At 35.4% G+C, this 20,081-nt stretch overlaps 1 protein-coding gene across 1 annotated transcript; it reads left to right on the top strand.

Annotated features, from left to right (window-relative positions):
* The first annotated feature begins 537 nt into the window (after positions 1-537).
* On the top strand, positions 538-1,137 carry LOC139876629 (histone H2B-like). Its single transcript, XM_071863970.1, has one exon. It carries the CDS (start codon positions 603-605, stop codon positions 1,029-1,031), a length of 429 nt encoding a protein of 142 aa, XP_071720071.1. The 5' UTR covers positions 538-602; the 3' UTR covers positions 1,032-1,137.
* Positions 1,138-20,081: the final 18,944 nt, after the last annotated feature.

The raw sequence follows: 20,081 nt of genomic DNA, 5'->3' as shown, positions 1-20,081 counted from the left end.
GCCACATCTAAGATCGTTAGCGAGGTTCAAGTGAAGTCCTTTGAGTGGGTAAAAATTCGTTCGAGAAAATTCTTTTCGTCTTGGCATCAATGGCTTCTTAATCCGACATCCTCAAACGTATTGGACGTGAATTTTGACCCGGGATGAGTGTTGTATGTAATCTTTGTAATGGTCTTCGTATCGTGTATTTTTGTTCTCTCGTGTAACATGTTTGTATTTCCTCGTGTTTGGTGTTGGTAGCTAATTCGACTACCTCACCACCTGGTACATTATTTTTAATTAATATATACTCCGTATATAATTATAATTTTTTTTAAAAAGAAAAAAAATTTATAAATTGCCGCTAAAAAGTTAAAGTGGAAATTAATTTGTATTTCACTTACCCCGATCCGTGTTATGAAATTGCCAACAGCAAATTACGTCCGTTAGATCACTCACAAAAATATCAATGGCCAGTATTGTCAATCCATTACGCCTATAACCCACCAATCACATTGCACCATTCCGCACATATAAAACAACAACCCACCATGGTCAAATTCCTCACTTCACCTTCATTTCACACCCTCTCTACAAAATAATCTTTATAACACTCTGCACAAATGGCGCCAAAAGCAGAAAAGAAGCCCGCAGCCGAGAAGAAACCAGCGGAAAAATCTCCAGCGGCGGAGAAGAAACCAAAGGCCGGAAAGAAGCTGCCTAAGGAGGCCGGCGCCGGCGCCACCGACAAGAAGAAAAAGAGAAACAAGAAGAGCGTCGAGACTTACAAGATCTATATCTTCAAAGTGTTGAAACAAGTGCATCCTGATATCGGAATTTCAAGCAAGGCAATGGGGATTATGAATTCGTTTATCAATGATATCTTCGAGAAACTTGCTCAGGAATCTTCTAGACTTGCAAGGTATAACAAGAAGCCGACGATTACGTCACGTGAAATTCAGACGGCGGTGAGATTGGTGTTGCCTGGTGAGCTGGCAAAGCATGCCGTTAGTGAGGGGACAAAAGCTGTTACTAAATTTACTAGTGCCTAATTAGGGTTTGGGATTTGTGTTGGATTTGGGGGTTTTTAGAAATTTGATGTTTTTAGTGAATTGGAAGTCGTTTGGTTATGTAATTAAACAGTTCGAATGAAATTTAATCTTTATTTAGTTTGCTTTACTCATGAAAGTGTTGGTATTCATAAATCTAATAGTGGTCACAATTTTGTAGGGCTCAATTTGAGTTCTCTAAATGGGTCAAGTAAAAATCTAACTCAAGGAAACGGGTCTACCCGAATTCGGTTGCAAATCACAAATTGAATACTGTATTAATTTTATTTTGTTGTCACAAGTTTGTAGTAACACTTTGAGTATTTATTTATTTATAAAAACAATTAAGAGTTCAGAGTCGAGGGTCCAACCAACTAAACTTGATTCATTTTTGACCCATACTACAATCCATCCCTTTCGGGTCTGGCCCTCTTAATTATCAAGTACCTGATGTTGAAAAAGATGTATGGAAGGCAATTAGTGTGTATTGGCCTAGAAGAACCACTCAAATTGACTTTTGACATGTAGTCTGAGCCAATTTTTAGATGCCAATACAACTTGATCAGCTTAAGCTTATGTTGTGAATATAAGTTTTCTACACTGTTTGTGCATAGTTGCATATGCCTCTTTCAAGTTTCAACTTAGTCCAATCTTTATGAATAGTAAAAATAATATAGATATTTGTCAAATAAAACCAAAAAATTAAACTATATACCGAGTCAATTCTTAAATCTTTGTTGTGGTTCGAGAATAGTGATTAACAAAGAACTTTCTATTGTGGATTTGTGGTATACCTGGCAATTGGGTCGGGTCAGGTCGGGTTTGGGTCGGGTCAAAATGGGTTTGGGTCCAAACGGGTCGGGTCTGAACAAGGTCAAAAAATTTAAACTGGTCAAACGGGTCGGGTCGAAAGTGGGTTGGGTCGGGTCGGGTCGAGACCCATTCTTTTCCGGGTTGGGTTGGGTCAGCCCCATTTTCTTTAGACCCGGCGCTTTTTTGGGGGCGTTTTTTCGGGGGGCATTTTTCGGGTGGCGTTTTTCAACTGGGGCACTTTTCCGGGGGTGTTTGGGGAGCACTTTTTTCAAGGGGCACTTTTCTGGTCTGGGGGCGTTTTCTAGGGGGACACTTTTCCGGGCGTGTTTTTAACTTTTTTTCGGGGGGCGCTTTTTCAGGGGGCGTTTTTTGGGGGGACACTTTTTTGGAGGCACTTTTTTGGGGGCGTTTTTTTGGGGGCACTTTTTCGTGGGGCGTTTTTTTCGGGGGGCGTTTTTCGGGGTCGTTTTTTCGAGGGGCGCTTTTTCGGGGGAACTTTTTTGTGGAACGTTTAGACGCGCGTTTTAGGGGCCGTTTTTGGGGGCGTTTTCGGGTAGAAAAAAAACGCGTCGAATAATCGCATCGATAAAGCGCGTCGACAATCGCGTTAAAAACGTGCGCCGAAAACGTGCGGCGAAAATTCAAGTCGAAAAAACGCTTCGAAAAATCACGTCGATAAAGCGGGCATCGAAAACGTAGGACCCATTGGGACCCGAACATAGGACCCATTGGACCCGTCACATTTTCCTTGTGATATAAATGGTTCATTTTTGGACCCATTATAATTTTTATCCTTTATAAATCAAGACCCTATTGGACCCTAAAATTAAGACCCAATAGACCCATTTTTAAGGTTGTGGGTTTGATTTGCCAGGCATAATTTGTGGGTGACCAAAAGTGGGTAATATGGACTTGTTTCTTCAATGTAGCAATGGCAACATGAAACACTCATTACATCATTAGCATTTAATTCACAAAAACAATATGTAAAACGTTCACACTGAACCAACACAAGCTGATTAATTTGAATTGGCATTTAAAAATTGGCCAAAACAATCAACCTGAGTTGTTTGGCCAAGACTGATATCCAACCACTATAAGTCAGGTATTAGATATAACATAGATCGCTTAAAAAGAGTCTTCGCTTAGTGTTGGTCCAATACAACAACTGAGTAACAACCTAAGTCTTTGTATATGGATAAAAAAGATTGTAAATCTCTGAATTACTTCTATTTTACTTGACTCAACTGAGATAAAACATAACTCAATGTGGTTAATCTATAGACAAACAGGTTATAATCGCCACTTATGTATACTTAAGGTTTTATGCACTTTTGTTATTCATCAAAAGTTTGAACTTTGACAGAGTAAACTCTAACAAAGATTATTTTGTTCGTGGTGTAATCTATATGTATGCGTTTTAACATTAGACCCAAATAAACACAATTTCATTATATGTTTTGGGTAAATATTTACCATGGTAAATATTATTATAAAATAATAAAGAATCGATACAATGAGCGTTCAGTGCTATTAGTGAGTCTAGCAACCAACAAACAACCAAACTAGACTAAATACATGAGCCTAACCCTCAAAGAAAAATCAAACAAAGAAACTCATTGAACCTTCATTCTATCTTTTAGAACCCGCACCCGTTCTCCATGCGGTCGAATAGTATGCCATACTTGGGATATCCATTCAACATTCGCCATTTCACAGTATCTTCATTTGATAGATTACTTGGGATTAGAACAAAAATATCACGAATTGGGGATTAATTTACCACCCATGATGGTGGCTAAGCTCATGCTCCATTAAGAATTAAGTCGCTCACCTTTTCCTTGGACGTGAACCCAACAAGTCTAGAATGAGCAGCCCATATATCAAACCATGCATCAGTTCTAAGGACTTATTTTTCCAATCTTGGATCCGACTCTTCACCATCTCTATAAGCGACTTGCAATCACGACTTAACAGACGAGTGGAGACTAACGGGACCCCTTGGTAGCGGACATGCAGGGTTCTGCTTCAAATGAAATCATATCCAAAATCTGATTCTTCACCATCATTATCTGCTTTAATTTTAAAACCCACCTATCAATGAGTTTATATGTGAAAGGTTTATAAGGTCCTTAATATTGATTGATTTTTTAAAAAGTGTATTTTGCTATAGATTTTTTTGAAAAAAATATATTAACATCGACTTTTCTTGTATTTAGCGAATATTGGGTTCTTAGTGGGCTGTTAAAATAAACAGCTAGCCAACTATATAAAGAATGATGTTATTCTCATTTAAAGGCCCAATACTTTACTTTAAATTAAATTAAATTTATTTTATTTTATTACGGAATTATACTGAAATAAATTTTAACACAAAATGCGAAAATAAGCCGCTCACTTTAGATCTCAATTTAGGGTTTTACTCTACTGACGCCTCCTTTCTTCTTATAGGTAAACTCAATCTCTAAACTATTTCGATATTTGTTGATATATGTAGTTTAATTTTGTTTACTTGTGATTATTTCGGTTTTTATGAATGATTTTTTTAATGCTAAAAGCTCATCGATTCTAATATATAGATGAATAGATATGGTTTAATATTTATATTTTGTTTGTATAAGTTTCATCATTTGTTGTATAGCTTAAATTGTTAAAATGTGAACCTTGCAAGAATTTTGTCTGAATAATCCTGTTTTGTATATAATTTGATATTACTATCTATTTTTTTTTGTTGCACATATTACCGATAAAAGTTTACTCCATGTTCTTGGTTGGTACTTCGTAATCACAGTTTATACCTCTAAAGACATCCTGATTTGAATGCATATTGAGTTATTTTTTTTATTGGTTAACAAATTTTTTTATTTTCAAAAATAACACACTGTGACCATGTGAATTTAATTCTTGTTATTTAAACAATCAAACAAATAATTTACAGTTTTGAAAGTTACATTATGTTGTAGTTCTAATCTTTTATATTTACAGCTGACTAAATTTATTAGAGTAAAGATGAGGTATATTAAGATTCATAGAGCAAACCTTCAATGGCGTCTTATTCAACATCATTCAACCACAATAGCTATCAATATGACGTGTTTGTGAGCTTTAAAAACAGGTAAATAAGAGACTTTCTCATGTTGTTTAGTTTATTGCTAAACATAACGTTTTCATGATGATTAGTTTTGTTAAATATTACATTTTACATTTACATGATAAAGAAGTGGAAGTTTCATTTTAGTTTAGATGAAGAGTTACATACATATAATAATTGTGTGCACTACTTTTTTAGTGACCATTGGGTGTTGTTCATATTACCTTTGGAACTTTTAGTGTTTGATTTATTTTAAACAATATAAAGTTAGTTCATTTTCAAATCTTAACACGTTGATATTGCATATTTTGTTTATAGGATACTTGATGATATTCCTTGGATTTCGGCTGAGGTAAAATATATAACTTTATATGAAGGATATTCATTTGAGTCTAAGTTTTAAGTTGAGTTTGAGGGGACCAGTCTCAACCCTTAGATTGAGATTGATCAATGGATCAAATTAAAAGTCACAACATATCATTATTTTGGGGCAGAGGGGTATTTTCGTCCACACAAGCAAAATATACTATACACCCACAGGCTTGGAATTTCATTCGATCGCATCTGTATTTCACACACAAACACACACTTCCTTCTAGGGTTTCAACAACGAACGCTAATTTCCTTCGATCAACACCAATCAAAGCTGCCATTATCAACAATCATCAACAACCCTACACATTAATCGATCATCATCCATCAAACATGGCTAAATCAGACCGTTCTCTAATCAAAAAACGTCATCGGCTGAAAAGCAAGTTCCGGCTAATAAAAAAGCTCCGGCCAAAACTCATGGTAATTTTAACAAGTTTTATTGATGTTCGTTTATAATCAATCAAGTTTATTTGTATTCCTTTGTTGTTTTCAAATTTTAGGGTTTCGTGATATATCATTCGTGTGTGTGCTTCTTTAATCACATGTTATTTGTTGTGATTGTTTAATATGTGCTTTTTATCTTTTGTTTGAGTTGCACATTTGTTGTTCTTAAATCAGATTGCATGTATAAGTTTTGTTAGTACCTTTTAGGTTTTATCAATCACATGTGATTATTACAAGAAATCACTTTCGAATACACATTTAGCTGTTAACAGCTGACATTTGCTTCTTTAATCTCATGTTATTCGTTGTGATTGTTTAATATGTGCTTTTTATCTTTTGTATGACTTGCACACCTTTTAGGTTTTATTCAATCACATGTGATTATACAAGATTTCACTTTTGGAATACACATTTAGCTGTTAACAAATGATATTTGCTTATTTTAATCACATGTTATTTGTTGTGATTGTTTAATATGTGCCTTTTATCTGTGTATGAGTTGCATATCTGTTGTTGCTAAATCAGAGTGTAAGTATAAATTTTGTGAGTATCTTCTAGGTTTTTTCAATCACATGTGATTATACAAGAAATCACTTTTGAATTCACATTTAGCTGTTAACAAATGACATCACCTTTGATTTGTTTGGTTTAATGTTACTGATTTACTTTTGCAAACCACATTTTTCAGGTAAAAGAAAACACCAATCTGTTACCAATGATGTTGATAATCCCAAATAGAAACATAAAGGTAAGGAGATTGTGGTACATAAAGGTAAGGATGTTTTGGCTGATGATAAAGTTGAGTCTAAGCTACCTGCTCTTCGGCTAAGGACCACACTGGCGCAGTTTGCAAAGGTGATGTGTTCGTTGACCCCCGGACAAAAAGCTTGTCACGAGACTTGGGTTTCGTTCTTTAATTGGGTTTAATATAAACCAATTGTCGGGTTGTCTTGTTTACTATGTTGTTGACAATTTCGATGGTGATGAGATGATAATAAAGACTCAAAAAGGAAACATTAAGGTTGATTCCCAAGTTGTCCACGATGTGTTTGGAATCGAAGATGTTGGTACTGATATAGACACCTTGGAACTCAAGAGTGGTAGTCTTTTTGTTGAAAGTAGGTTCAACCAGTTTCCACCACCTCCGATGATCACCCTTTCATCTGCACCACCTCCGATGATCACCCTTTCATCTGCACTGTGTGCTAAGATCCTGACCTCAACCGAAGTTGATAGCATCTTTCAGATGAACTTTATCATGTTGTTTTCAAGCGCGATGGTGTCATGCGAAAGAAATGGGAAGGTGAGTGCGTATGTGGTGACGAGGTTGTCTGACGAGGTTGATATTTCAAGTATCAACTGGTCCATGTATCTTCTTTCTTCATTGAAATATAGCAAAATTGGATGGAACAGAAATGATCCCAACTGTTTCTACAATGGTCCTTCTACTTTTCTCACTGTGAGTTATCTTTTCATTATCTATATATCATATATGATTTACAACAATCTTTTTTACGAATTGGTTTGATAACTATGATTTTTTTCCGTGTTTGTTTCTTAGTTGCTCTATCTGGACCGTACAAAGTTTGATTATTTTCCTGTTGTACGTGGGCGTCCAGTTTTCAAGAACTGGAAAGGAGCCATTGCGGTTCGTGCAAAGAAAGAGGCTGAGCTCAGATCATTTGGACTGTTGGAACTTGCAGATGAATATGACGAAGAAGCAGAAGATGGGGAGGGTTTTCTCAAACTTGAAGATGAGGATAAGGCTGATCTGCTTAGAATTGAGGTAGTTTTTTTTTTTTTTTTTTTTTGCTTTTTTATAATTCAAACACCTGTTTTGACTAATTAAATCATGTTGTGTAAGTATGATTTTTTGTATACAATCACCCGTGATTGAATTTTTGTATACAATCACATGTGATTTTATGATATAATCACATGTGATTGAATTTTTTGTATACGATCACCTGTTTTGACTAATTAAATACTCCGTAATACTTGGTCTGATTATACATTCAGTAAATAATATTATATTATGCGATAACTTTGATCTTTTTTTATAATTATTATAAGCTTTTTGCACATTATATGCAGGGCTATTGTGAAGTTATTGAGGAGAAGTTTAAATTGGTCAATGAGTTGAAGCATTTTTTATCACGGACAATACGTGAAAGTTTGTCCAAGTACCCAGATGAGAAGATATTGATATCTTATGAAAAGAAGTTGAAGGAAGTTTTTAAAATGGATGTGGGTGATGTGAAGACTGATGGTGAGATGGAGGATGAGCCAAAGAAAAAAGACGAGGATGATGAGAAGAAGGATGAGCCAGAGAAAAAAAGACGATGATGACGACAACAAGGATGAGTCAGAGGGAAAAGACGATGATGATGACAACAAGGATGAGTCAGAGAGAAAAGATGATGATGATGACAACAAGGATGAGTCAGAGGAAAAAGATGAGGGTGATGAGAAGAAGGCCGAGTCAGAGGAAAAAGATGAGGGTGATGAGAAGAAGGCTGAGTCAAAGGAAAAAGATGAGGGTGATGAGAAGAAGGCTGATTCAGAGAAAAAAGATGATGAATGTGTTGATGTAAACAAGGTTGAGTCTGAGAAAAAGATTGATGATGGGCAATCCAAGGCGGCTGATGATGTGAATGATGAGCAAGAAGTTAATCTTGCTTCCGACGATCCAATTGTTCCAGTTGTGACAGAAGTTGTAGGTGCAAAGGTTACTGAGAAAGATGTTGACAAAGATCAAAATGAAGAAGAGTATACATCCTTGACACAATGGTTTGATCTCAATGTTGACGAGGTTTTTGAATGTTGTGAAATTGTTTCTTTACTTGTTAATGCACCCACACTATTGCACATTCTTCCAATGTTACATGTTCATAATACACCAACATTTAAGAGTTTAACCCCTCCAACTTTTCATCTTTTATCTCAGGAGGAGGTTGGTGAGGAGAAGAAGGCTAAGAAGGGAAAAAAAAACGATTATGAGATCTACGAAAGTTGCTATTGCTTCTCCATATGTCAATAGATTGACGGCAGTTTCGGACCTTTTGACTAACTCCGAACTAGCTTTGGTTATAGATTTGTTTTCAATGCAAAGAAACCCTTGGTGAGTTTTCTATACTTTTTTCTTAATCTAACTAGCACTTTATATCATTGATTCACATGTGATTATATTAGTCAATCACAAGTGATTATGTTTTGCAGTCACATGTTATTAACTAAACATAGAATCACTATTTGACATATAGTAATTATGTTTTTATTGTATTTTTTTTAGTGATGTTGTATTTGAAGTTAAAAATGCCGGTTGGACTGTTCATCGTGTCACATTGGAATCACTTTGTCCTGATTTATATGTTGAGGCTGGTGTGATTGATACTTGGAGTTTTATACTAAATCACGAGCGTAAGTATAGAGATCCAGCCATTCGAACAAAGTTTTTCTTTCCAACATCGATCATTGTAAGTTAACTTCTAAATTTTAGGTACATATATCATACTGTACAATCACTTGTGATTCTGCGTGCCAGTCACTTGTGATTCTGCGTGCCACTCACTTGTGATTCTTCGTGCCAATCACTTGTGATTCTGCGTGCCATTCACTTGTGATTCAACATGTCAATCATATTTATTGTTTGCATTTATTTGTTACAGTTTTTAATATATGTTCGTTTATTTTATACAGTGGTCATACATGTATGACAACAAGTTGAAAAAAGAAGATAAACTCAAGTCATTTCAACAAAATGCGTCATCATTGTTTGAAGTGTATCCCAACGATGTTTCTTTTCGCAAAACTGAGCTGGTATGTTATTTTACTTTACATTTTTGTTTATTTTTTCTGTAATATAATAATCAATTATTTTTTTAAACTGAAAATTTATTATTTTATTTTAATTTATTTCTACAGGTTTTTTTCCCGATCTGCAGACATAATCATTTCTCTGTCCTTGTGTTTAATTTGAAAGTTCCAAAGCTCTTCATACTTGACAATGCTAAACTAACGATTCACTTCCACGCAAAATATACCAAAGTTTGCAACCTTGTGGTTAGTTTATCTTTTTTTTTTTTTTAATTTACTTGTTTTGTATATTTAAGTATGTTTTCTGCATATTGTTTATTGTATAATATTTCATATATGAATTAGCACTTTATATTTATTTCAGTGAACATGTCATTAGACTATTCAATCACATGTGATTGAATGATACAATCACATGTGATTACAAACAATCATTAGCACATGTGATTTTGAAAAGCTGATCTTTATTTTTCTGATTTGATTTTGAAAGTGTTAAAAAAATCTATTGTGGAATCCCTAGCTAAAAAAACCCCACAAGAGTAAAAAGGATAAGGGATCGTTTATACGTCGGGACGAAGAGGAAGTGGATTATTCAGATGAATACAAGAGGGTGGGGGGTTATGAAATTGATTGAAGGTGGACGGGGTGATTGTTAAACCAATCATAACGACTCTGAATGAAAAAGAGGTGGTCAAGTAGTCTGTTTTGTTTTATTTTTATTTTGATGTCATATTAGAGTTAGTTTTAGGCAAATTGTGATGGTTCTTGCTTTTTGAAATTGTCCTAGATCGATTTGCGATACGGTTTGCTCTTTGGTGGGTGCTACGATTGTATACTGCCTCCGTGTCTCTTAGCACTTTTGTCTCGTTTGTATTTTTTGTTAGACCATTTGTAATGGTTGGGTGTGTTGTGGGGTGGTGTTGTGGGTTTTTTGATGATTAGGATGTGTTGTGGGATGATGTGCGTAGAGGTGTATACGAAATAGTTATATTTTTACTACAAAATACTATTAAATACGATACAATTTTACACAAGTTATTTATTTATTTATAGAGTGGATATACCTAAACCTTGCTACAACACTTATAGGCAGTATACCTAATTGTACAGTAGTGTAGTTTTTAGTAATTCCGGTTCGTTCCACAGGGAGCTAGCCAAGTTTAACGCTATATTTTTAAAACTATATTTGTATAAATATAAATATAAATATAAGTAGTATTATTATTATAAAAAGGGGGTTTTTACCGTTTAATGACCGGTTTGTCGATTTTAAAACTTTAGTCGCAGTTAAAACCTAATGCAAAATATTAAAAATAACTTAATTTAAAGCGTAAAGTAAATAACGATAAATAAAATTGCGATAAATAAAAGTGCGATAAATGAAATGACAGTAAATAAAAGTTGCGATAATTAAAAAGTACGATAATTAAAAGTGCGATAAATAAAATGACAGTAAATAAAAGTGCGATAAAATATGAAATAAAGGAATTATGCTTATTTAAACTTCCGTAATCATGATGTTTGACGTGTTGATTTTAGTTTATTACCATGGGTTAATTGTCCTTTGTCCTGGATTATTCAATATGTCCATCTGGTTTTTGTCCATAACAGTCCATCAGTCATAAATATAAAGTGCGAGTGTCCTCGTCAAATTATCCTTATATCCGAAGTCAAATATTCCAACTAATTGGGGACTTAAACTGTAACAAGGTCTTAATACTTTGTTTAATAATTACACCAGGATATCGACTGCGTGTAACCCAAGGTTTTAATACTTTGTTAACAATTAGGCCAAGTGTCCTTGTACATAATTCACCCCTGTCATAACCCGTCCTTAACCATAAGAACGAGTTAGATAACGTATGATTTCATTGCGAGGTATTGACCTCTATATGCGACATTTTTAAAAGAACAACTGCATTTATTTTACATTACAAACCATAACTCTTATGATAATACAAGCTTTAGACAATATAAAGATGATTATCGTTTAGCGATAATCTTAGACTTACAAACTTTACATGTGATGATAACAATACGATTTCTAGCATATTTTACATTACAACTCCTCTGATATGCAGTTTTATTTTTGACACAAATATGCATACACAAGATCTTGTTTAAATTCAACATGTTGCAGCGGAAGCTTCTAATTATCACCTGAGAATAGACATGTTTAAAACGTCAACATAAAGTTGGTGAGATATAGGTTTAATGCCGGCAGCAATATATATATATATATAGACCACAAGATTTCATATGTAAACATTTTAATAAAAATATTCTAAGTGGTTGAGCACTTGGTAACCATACTTAACATTTAATCACGTCGCATATTCCCTTTATTATGAAATCTTACTACACCGTACCGAGTGTAGTCACGAAACGAAGTACTGTGCAACCGTTGAATACTGGTCGTCCAGTCCGGTTGGGGTTGTCAGGTCCGATAGATCTATCAACAGGATTCGCGTTTACAATACCGCTGTAAATAGTAGTTACCAAGCTACAGGGAAGTATGCCGGTGGTACAACTCAACGTAGAATATATTTTTCAGTTACTTGTGTCCATATCGTAAAACATAAAATACATGTATTCTCATCCCGAAATATTTAGAGTTTAAAAGTGGGACTATATACTCACTTTCGTCTTGAAGATATGTAATTTTGACTTGGTCTCCGATTGATATCACGAACCTATCCATATATAATATATCAATACCTTTTCTTTTTAAAACAATCGTCACATATATATACTTATTATACTTTTAATACTTTTAATAATTTCTTAGTCCGTAGTTAGCAGTCCGATGTTAGTAATTCAATTTTAATGGTTCATTTTTAGGTGTTTAATAAACCCCCAATGAAATAAATAAAACCCCCATCGTATATGTATTGGTCGAGATTAATCTTGACCCATGGTACCGGTGTTGTCAAATGACGTGTTGCGTACATAAAGTACCGGTGTTGTCAAATGACGTGTTGCGTACAATCATGGGATCTTATGATTAATCTTCTCGTATTGTTTACGGGTGATCCTGAACCATATAAAATTAAATTATGAGTACATATATATAAAATATCATGTTATTTTAGAAAGATGTGATTTATTTAATTTTTCTCCAATTAATCACGTAGCTAAATTAGTCTTGGATATCCGATTTCGTTTTGGTCATAGTTTCTTCGTTACAACTCCGTTTTCGTTGGTTCAACTTGCCACTTCCTTGGATCGAGTCCCTCTTTAAGAATATGAACTGTAAATACCTTAGTTTGTATTCGAAATCACAAGTCATAGGTCAAACTTTGGTGAAACTTATGAAGTTAATCATTTTCCATCATGTAAACAACCTTAAATGATTATTTTTCTAAAAATACTTATACTTTGAGTTAAATCATAAAATTTTTATGCGTTAACATATTCATAGTAAAAATCATTTTTCCAGAAAATAAACCTCCAATTTAAAGTTTAAGATGGTTTTTAATTATCCAACCCAAAACAGCCCCCGGTTACACTCCGACGTCGTAAAAACAGTTTTTAAGGTGTTCTTTGAAAAACCAAGTTAAACCTTGTTAAACTAGCATATATTTAAGATATATTACAGGTCTTGAAGTATTTTAAAAGTTAAGTTAGAAGGATCTATTTAGTTTGCAAACAAGTTTGAAAACATTCAAACTATGTTCTTGTTGTTAAAATTTTATACCACAAAATAAGATAGCTATATATATATGAATCGAATAAGGTTATGAACATAGTTACTACCTCAAGTTCCTTGGACAAGGTTGCTGTAAAAGAGGAGTAAGAACCTAGAACCAAAAGGGTGATGGAATTGGATGAAAGATTGGAAGTAAGTTTGTGTTCTTGGAAGAATTCTTGAAGTGTTTTTGTAAGGGTTTTCTTATGGTGTTTAAAGCTTGTTTCTATGGCTAGATCTTCATGGTTTCTTGCTGAATGGTTATGGAGTTTAAGGCTCTTGAGAGTGTGTGTTTTTAGCTAAATTTTTGAAGTAAAAATGAATCAAAATGATGATCCCCCTAGCCTTTTAAAAACGTGAACCAAGGGAACCAAGACAAAATTTTAGGTTGTTATTTTGTGTAATTAGTCATACTATCTTACAAAAGTAATTACCTCTACCTTAGGGCAGTAACAAGGGCTAGTTAGGTGGTGATTTAATATGTATATACCAATAGTAAATACGTATAGAAGCTAGGTATGATACGAGTACATGTACTCTAGATATACGTATAGAAATCTTGTGAAAAATGGAATGAGAATTCAAATATAGCTATCTTTTGTGAATATACTTATATTGTTTTATGTATTTAAGTCCTTAAAAGTGATTAAATACATTACTTATACGATATATGTATAAACATTATAGGTCATAAGTATTTATGTCAAATAACGTTACGTATGGTTATCGTTTTGAAAACTTAGGTTAGTAGTTTCGAAATATAGTTGTAACTTATTGTTATTAATACAAAATGAGGTATTAAAACATTCTTAGATCATGTTAAATATGTATATATACATATATATACTCAAACGTATAATTATCATATGTTATATAGTTCGTGATATCATCGGTCAAACTTGACGGTCAAACGTTGTGTAAAACTCTTTTCGAAGGCATAAGTCTCAACAATTTGGATTGCTTGTCATGTTGGTAAGGTTTAATTTATGTAAATATTAATCTTATAAGTATAGAATGATCGAAAAAGTGCGGGTCATTACAGTACCTACCCGTTAAATAAATTTCGTCCCGAAATTTTAAAATTGTACCTATTTTGCGTCATCGGGAAACAAGTGTGGATACTTTTGTTTCATCTGATCCTCTCGTTCCCAAGTAAACTCAGGACCTCTTCGAGCATTCCAACGAACCTTAACGATCGGTATGTTGCTCTGCTTGAGCTGTTTAACTTCACGGTCCATGATTTCGATTGGTTCTTCGATGAATTGTAGTTTCTCATCGACATGGATTTCTTCAAGAGGAATGGTGAGATCTTCCTTTGCAAGAAACTTCTTAAGGTTTGAGACGTGAAATGTATTATGTACTCCGGCGAGTTGTTGTGGTAACTCGAGTCGATAAGCTACCGGTCCAATGCGTTCGATAATCTTGAACGGGCCTACATATCTTGGGTTCAGTTTACCCCTTTTTCCGAAGCGTATTACACCTTTCCACGGTGACACCTTTAACATAACCATGTCACCGATCTGAAACTCTAATGGTTTCCTTCGAACATCGGCGTAGCTCTTTTGGCGACTACGGGCTGTTTTCAATCTCTCCTTGATTTGTACTATCTTCTCAGTCGTTTCGTGTATGATCTCGGGACCAGTTAATTGTCGATCTCCTACTTCATTCCAACAAATAGGAGATCTACACTTCCTTCCGTACAGTGCTTCGAATGGCGCAGCTTTAATGCTCGCATGATAACTATTATTATACGAGAATTCTGCTAATGGTAGATACTTATCCCATCCGTTTCCAAAATCGATCACACATGCCCTGAGCATGTCTTCAAGAGTCTGAATTGTTCTTTCACTCTGCCCGTCCGTTTGCGGATGATATGCGGTACTCATATCCAAACGAGTTCCTAGTGCCTCCTGTAGTGATTGCCAGAACTTTGAGGTAAATCTACTATCACGATCAGATATAATGGAAATAGGTATTCCATGCCTTGAAACAACTTCCTTTATATACAATCGTAATAGTTTCTCCATTCTATCTGTTTCCTTTATAGGCAAGAAATGTGCAGACTTGGTGAGACGATCAACAATCACCCCAATGGTGTCGTATCCCCAGGCAGTCTTTGGTAACTTCGTGATGAAATCCATGGTAATACCATCCCATTTCCATTCTGGGATTTCTGGTTGTTGAAGTAACCCTGACGGCTTCTGGTGTTCAGCTTTGACTTTGGAACAAGTTAAACATTCCCCAACATATGTTGCAACGTCTGTCTTTAAATTAGGCCACCAATAATGTGTCTTAAGATCTTGGTACATCTTTCCAACTCCAGGATGTATCGAGTATCTTGTCTTATGTGCCTCATTCAATATCAACTTCCTTAATCCACCCAACTTCGGTACCCAAATACGGTTTGCAAAATATCGAATTCCATCTTCCCGTATAACGAGTTGCTTCTCATACTTCTTCATTATTTCATTTCCTATATTTTCTTTAGTAAGTGCTTCCCGTTGAACTTCTTTGATTTGTGAGTTGAGATTCATGCGAATTTTTATGTTCATCGCTCGTACTCGAATTGGTTCTCGTTCCTTTCTGCTTAGAGCGTCGGCCACCACGTTCGCTTTCCCGGGATGATAACGAATTTCACAATCATAGTCATTTATTAACTCAACCCACCTACGTTGCCTCATGTTCAGCTGTTTTTGATCGAAAATATGTTGAAGGCTTTTATGATCAGTAAGCACAGTACATTTAACCCCATACAAGTAGTGTCTCCATATCTTCAATGCAAACACGACTGCTCCCAGTTCTAGATCATGCGTCGTATAATTCCGCTCGTGAATCTTTAATTGTCGGTATGCGTATGCAATAACTTTCTTCCGTTGCATAAGAACGCAACCAAAACCTTGTCGCGAAGCGTCACAATATATTTCAAAATCATCGTTCCCTTCTGGTAACTATAAAATAGGCACCGTAGTCAACTTCTTTTTCAGTAATTGAAATGCACTCTCCTGCTCAGAAGTCCATTCATATTTCTTCCCTTTTTGCGTTAACGCTGTCAACGGCTTAGCTATTCGGGAAAAATCTTGAATAAACCTTCTATAATAACCGGCTAAGCCCAAAAATTGGCGTATCTGCATTGGTGTCTTAGGAGTCTCCCATTTTTCAATGGCTTCAATTTTTGCTGGATCAACCTGAATTCCTTTGCTACTAACAACGTGGCCAATAAATTGCACTTCTTTCAACCAGAAAGCACATTTAGAAAATTTAGCATATAGCTGTTCTTTTCTTAACAACTCTAATATCAACCTTAAATGCTGCTCATGCTCTTGCTCACTCTTGGAATAGATAAGAATATCATCAATGAAAACGATAACAAACTTATCTAAATATGGACTACAAACTCGATTCATGAGGTCCATGAATACAGCTGGCGCATTCGTCAATCCAAACGGCATGACCAAAAATTCGTAATGACCGTAGCGTGTCCGAAAAGCAGTTTTCGGTATATCTTCTTCTTTGACACGTAATTGATGATAGCCCGATCTTAGGTCAATTTTCGAGTACACACATGATCCTTGGAGTTGATCAAATAAGTCGTCAATTCTCGGTAGTGGATACCGATTCTTGATAGTTAACTTATTTAATTCACGATAATCTATACACATTCGGAAAGATCCGTCTTTCTTCTTGACGAATAAAATTGGAGCTCCCCACGGTGAAGTACTTGGTCGTATGAATCCACGATCCAGTAATTCTTTTAACTGACTCTGAAGTTCTTTTAACTCGGACGGTGCAAGTCTATATGGAGCACGGGCAACCGGTGCAGCTCCTGGTACAAGATCTATTTGAAATTCTACAGATCTAAATGGAGGTAATCCCGGCAACTCTTCCGGAAATACTTCAGGAAAATCTCTAGCCACAGGCACATCATTGATGCACTTCTCTTTTTCTTTATTTTCGACTTTATTAACATGTGCTAAGATAGCATAGCACCCTTTCTTCAAGCACTTTTGAGCTTTCAAATAACTAATGAGTTTTAGCTTTGAGTTACCCTTCTCTCCATAAATCATTACTGGCGTTTTATTCTTACGAGGAATGCGAATTGCCTTCTTGGCGCACACAACTTCAGCTCCTATTTTGGACATCCAGTCCATGCCGATTATTACATCAAAACTTCCTAATTCTACGGGTATCAAATCAATCTTAAATGTTTCTCCGGCTAAATTTATTTTACAATCACGGCAAATTTTATCGGCTTTAATTAGTTTACCATTAGCTAACTCAATCATGTACTTAGCATCTAGAGGTAATGATGAACAATTCAATTTAGCGTGAAAGTCTCTACACACGTAACTTCTATCAGCACCAGTATCAAATATAATAGATGCGGATAAGTTATTAATGGTAAACGTACCCGTAACAAGCTCCGGGTCTTCACATGCCTCTCTAGCATTAATAACAAATGCTCTACCACGTGCAGGTCCGATATTCTTCTCTGGATTCGGGCACTGGCTCTTATAGTGACCTTGTTTTCCACACCCAAAACAAGTAATGGTAGCCAAAGCAGTTCTATTTGCATTGGTGGCAGGAGTCTTGGTACCATTTGTATTTGTAACGAGAGCCCTACAATCTTCAGCAAGATGACCCTTTCGATTACATTTGTTGCATACCACATTACAGTAACCAGAGTGATGTTTGTGGCATCGGTTGCATAAAGGATTTTGTCCTTTATAACCAAAGCTTAAACCACTACCCGCACCTTGTGTGTTTTCTTGTTTCTTAAAAGATTGTTGTTGGTTACCTCGATCATAATTTCCATTCCACTTTCTTTTGTTACCTGATACCTTCACATCAGTATTGGATACTTTCTTATCCATGATGACCTGATCCATTAGCTCGTTTGCCATGGTTATAGCTTCATGAATTGTCTTAGGTTTCGATGCTGTAACATTTGCCTTGACCTTTTTGGGCAAACCATCTTTGTACATTTCAATCTTCCGTTCTTCGGTTGGAACCAATTCAGGACATAGCAAAACTAATTCCATGAATCGCTGATTGTAGTTGGTGATTTCAGTACCAATAACCTTCAGACTTCGTAACTCATCTTCCAACTTCCTAACCTCGTTCCTTGGACAATATTCGTTGATTAACATTGTTTTGAATTCTTCCCACGGAGTATCATAAGCTACATCTCCTCCTACAGCCTTCACATAATTTTTCCACCACGTGAGTGCACTATCTTGTAAAGTGCACGATGCATACTTGGTCATGTCCTTTTCAACACAACCACTGATTTTAAACACAGTCTCCATCTTTTCTATCCACCGGGTTAAACCGATCGGTCCTTCTGTTCCACTGAATGATGAGGGCTTGCAAGCTTGAAAAGTTTTGTAAGTGCACCCCACACGAGGATTTGGGTTAAATGCAGCACCTCTTGCAGCCTCGACCCATAACATTCTGTCGTTCACTCGCTGATTGATGAGTTCCTGGATTTCTTGTTCCGTCATTCGGTTCAATCGCGCCATATTCTTCTATAAGAATGAAAAGAAAATAATTATTCACATGGAATATTATAGATGTAGTGTATATTTACAGTACATTATAGCTTATTAATAATATGAACCAGGTATTATTATAAAAGCCTTTTCTTCTTATTAGCGTTTTATAATTATATCTAGGGTAGTACCTACCCGTTAATGTCCATACTTAATAGCTTAGTACAGAATCAATTACTACCATCTAAATAATACTTAACCATGGAAAATTATTGCATTTCACACTTCACTATTTTACATATGCTTATCTTACATCGAACATTAAGCAAACCACACTAATAATATTATACAAAACATTATATGATCCCATGGTTTAATACGGCAGCGCATCGTTTAGTCTATTTTCTAGGACGTTTAGGTTCAAAGAATCGCTTAACGCTTATCCTGGCTGTCTGCCTATATTTTGGCTGTGGGACTGAAGAACTGGATGCCGGGATAGAACGAATAGGAATAGCGGGAATAGGGGTGGTAGTGTCTAGTGGAGTTGGTGCCACATCATCCTTACTAAACTCGGGATTTGAATTTTCTAATTCATTAGCCTTTCGTTTCTTTCTTAGTTCGAACTCGTCTTTTGTAATTTCCTGTATTTCTTCCTCGGGTTCACTTTCCTCCTCGGGTTCACTTTCCGGGTTCTCTATAGTCGGTTCATCCGGAATTTGTGAGTCTTCCCCAAAGATATTATTTTCGTCATCGGATAGGTTAATGACTGGAACACCATCTGAAGATTCTGGTTCGGAGTCGCTGAACGTGATGACAAGTTTTGAGCCAGACATCTATCACACAACAACTAACCCATTAGTACTACATAATATTTACATATAAATTTTAACCAACAATGATAAGCAATGGTTTTTAAATCAGACCCGGTCAAAGTCCAGACTTACTAATGTATCCTAACGACTTATCAGTTAAACACACTAATGCAAACCTGGTTCGCTAAGACCACCGCTCTGATACCACATGTCATAACCCGTCCTTAACCATAAGAACGAGTTAGATAACGTATGATTTCATTGCGAGGTATTGACCTCTATATGCGACATTTTTAAAAGAACAACTGCATTTATTTTACATTACAAACCATAACTCTTATGATAATACAAGCTTTAGACAATATAAAGATGATTATCGTTTAGCGATAATCTTACACTTACAAACTTTACATGTGATGATAACAATACGATTTCTAGCATATTTTACATTACAACTCCTCGGATATGCAGTTTTATTTTTGACACAAATATGCATACACAAGATCTTGTTTAAATTCAACATGT

Source organism: Rutidosis leptorrhynchoides, chromosome 11 (genome assembly GCF_046630445.1).
Source record: "Rutidosis leptorrhynchoides isolate AG116_Rl617_1_P2 chromosome 11, CSIRO_AGI_Rlap_v1, whole genome shotgun sequence".
NCBI lineage: Eukaryota > Viridiplantae > Streptophyta > Magnoliopsida > Asterales > Asteraceae > Rutidosis > Rutidosis leptorrhynchoides.
The sequence above is the reverse complement of the archived record's forward strand: the minus strand, read 5'-3'. Positions and strand labels throughout refer to the sequence as shown.

Excerpts from the sequence above, each read along its gene's own strand:
- LOC139876629 (XM_071863970.1), top strand. The coding sequence starts at position 603 with ATGGCGCCAAAAGCAGAAAAGAAGCCCGCAGCCGAGAAGAAACCAGCG.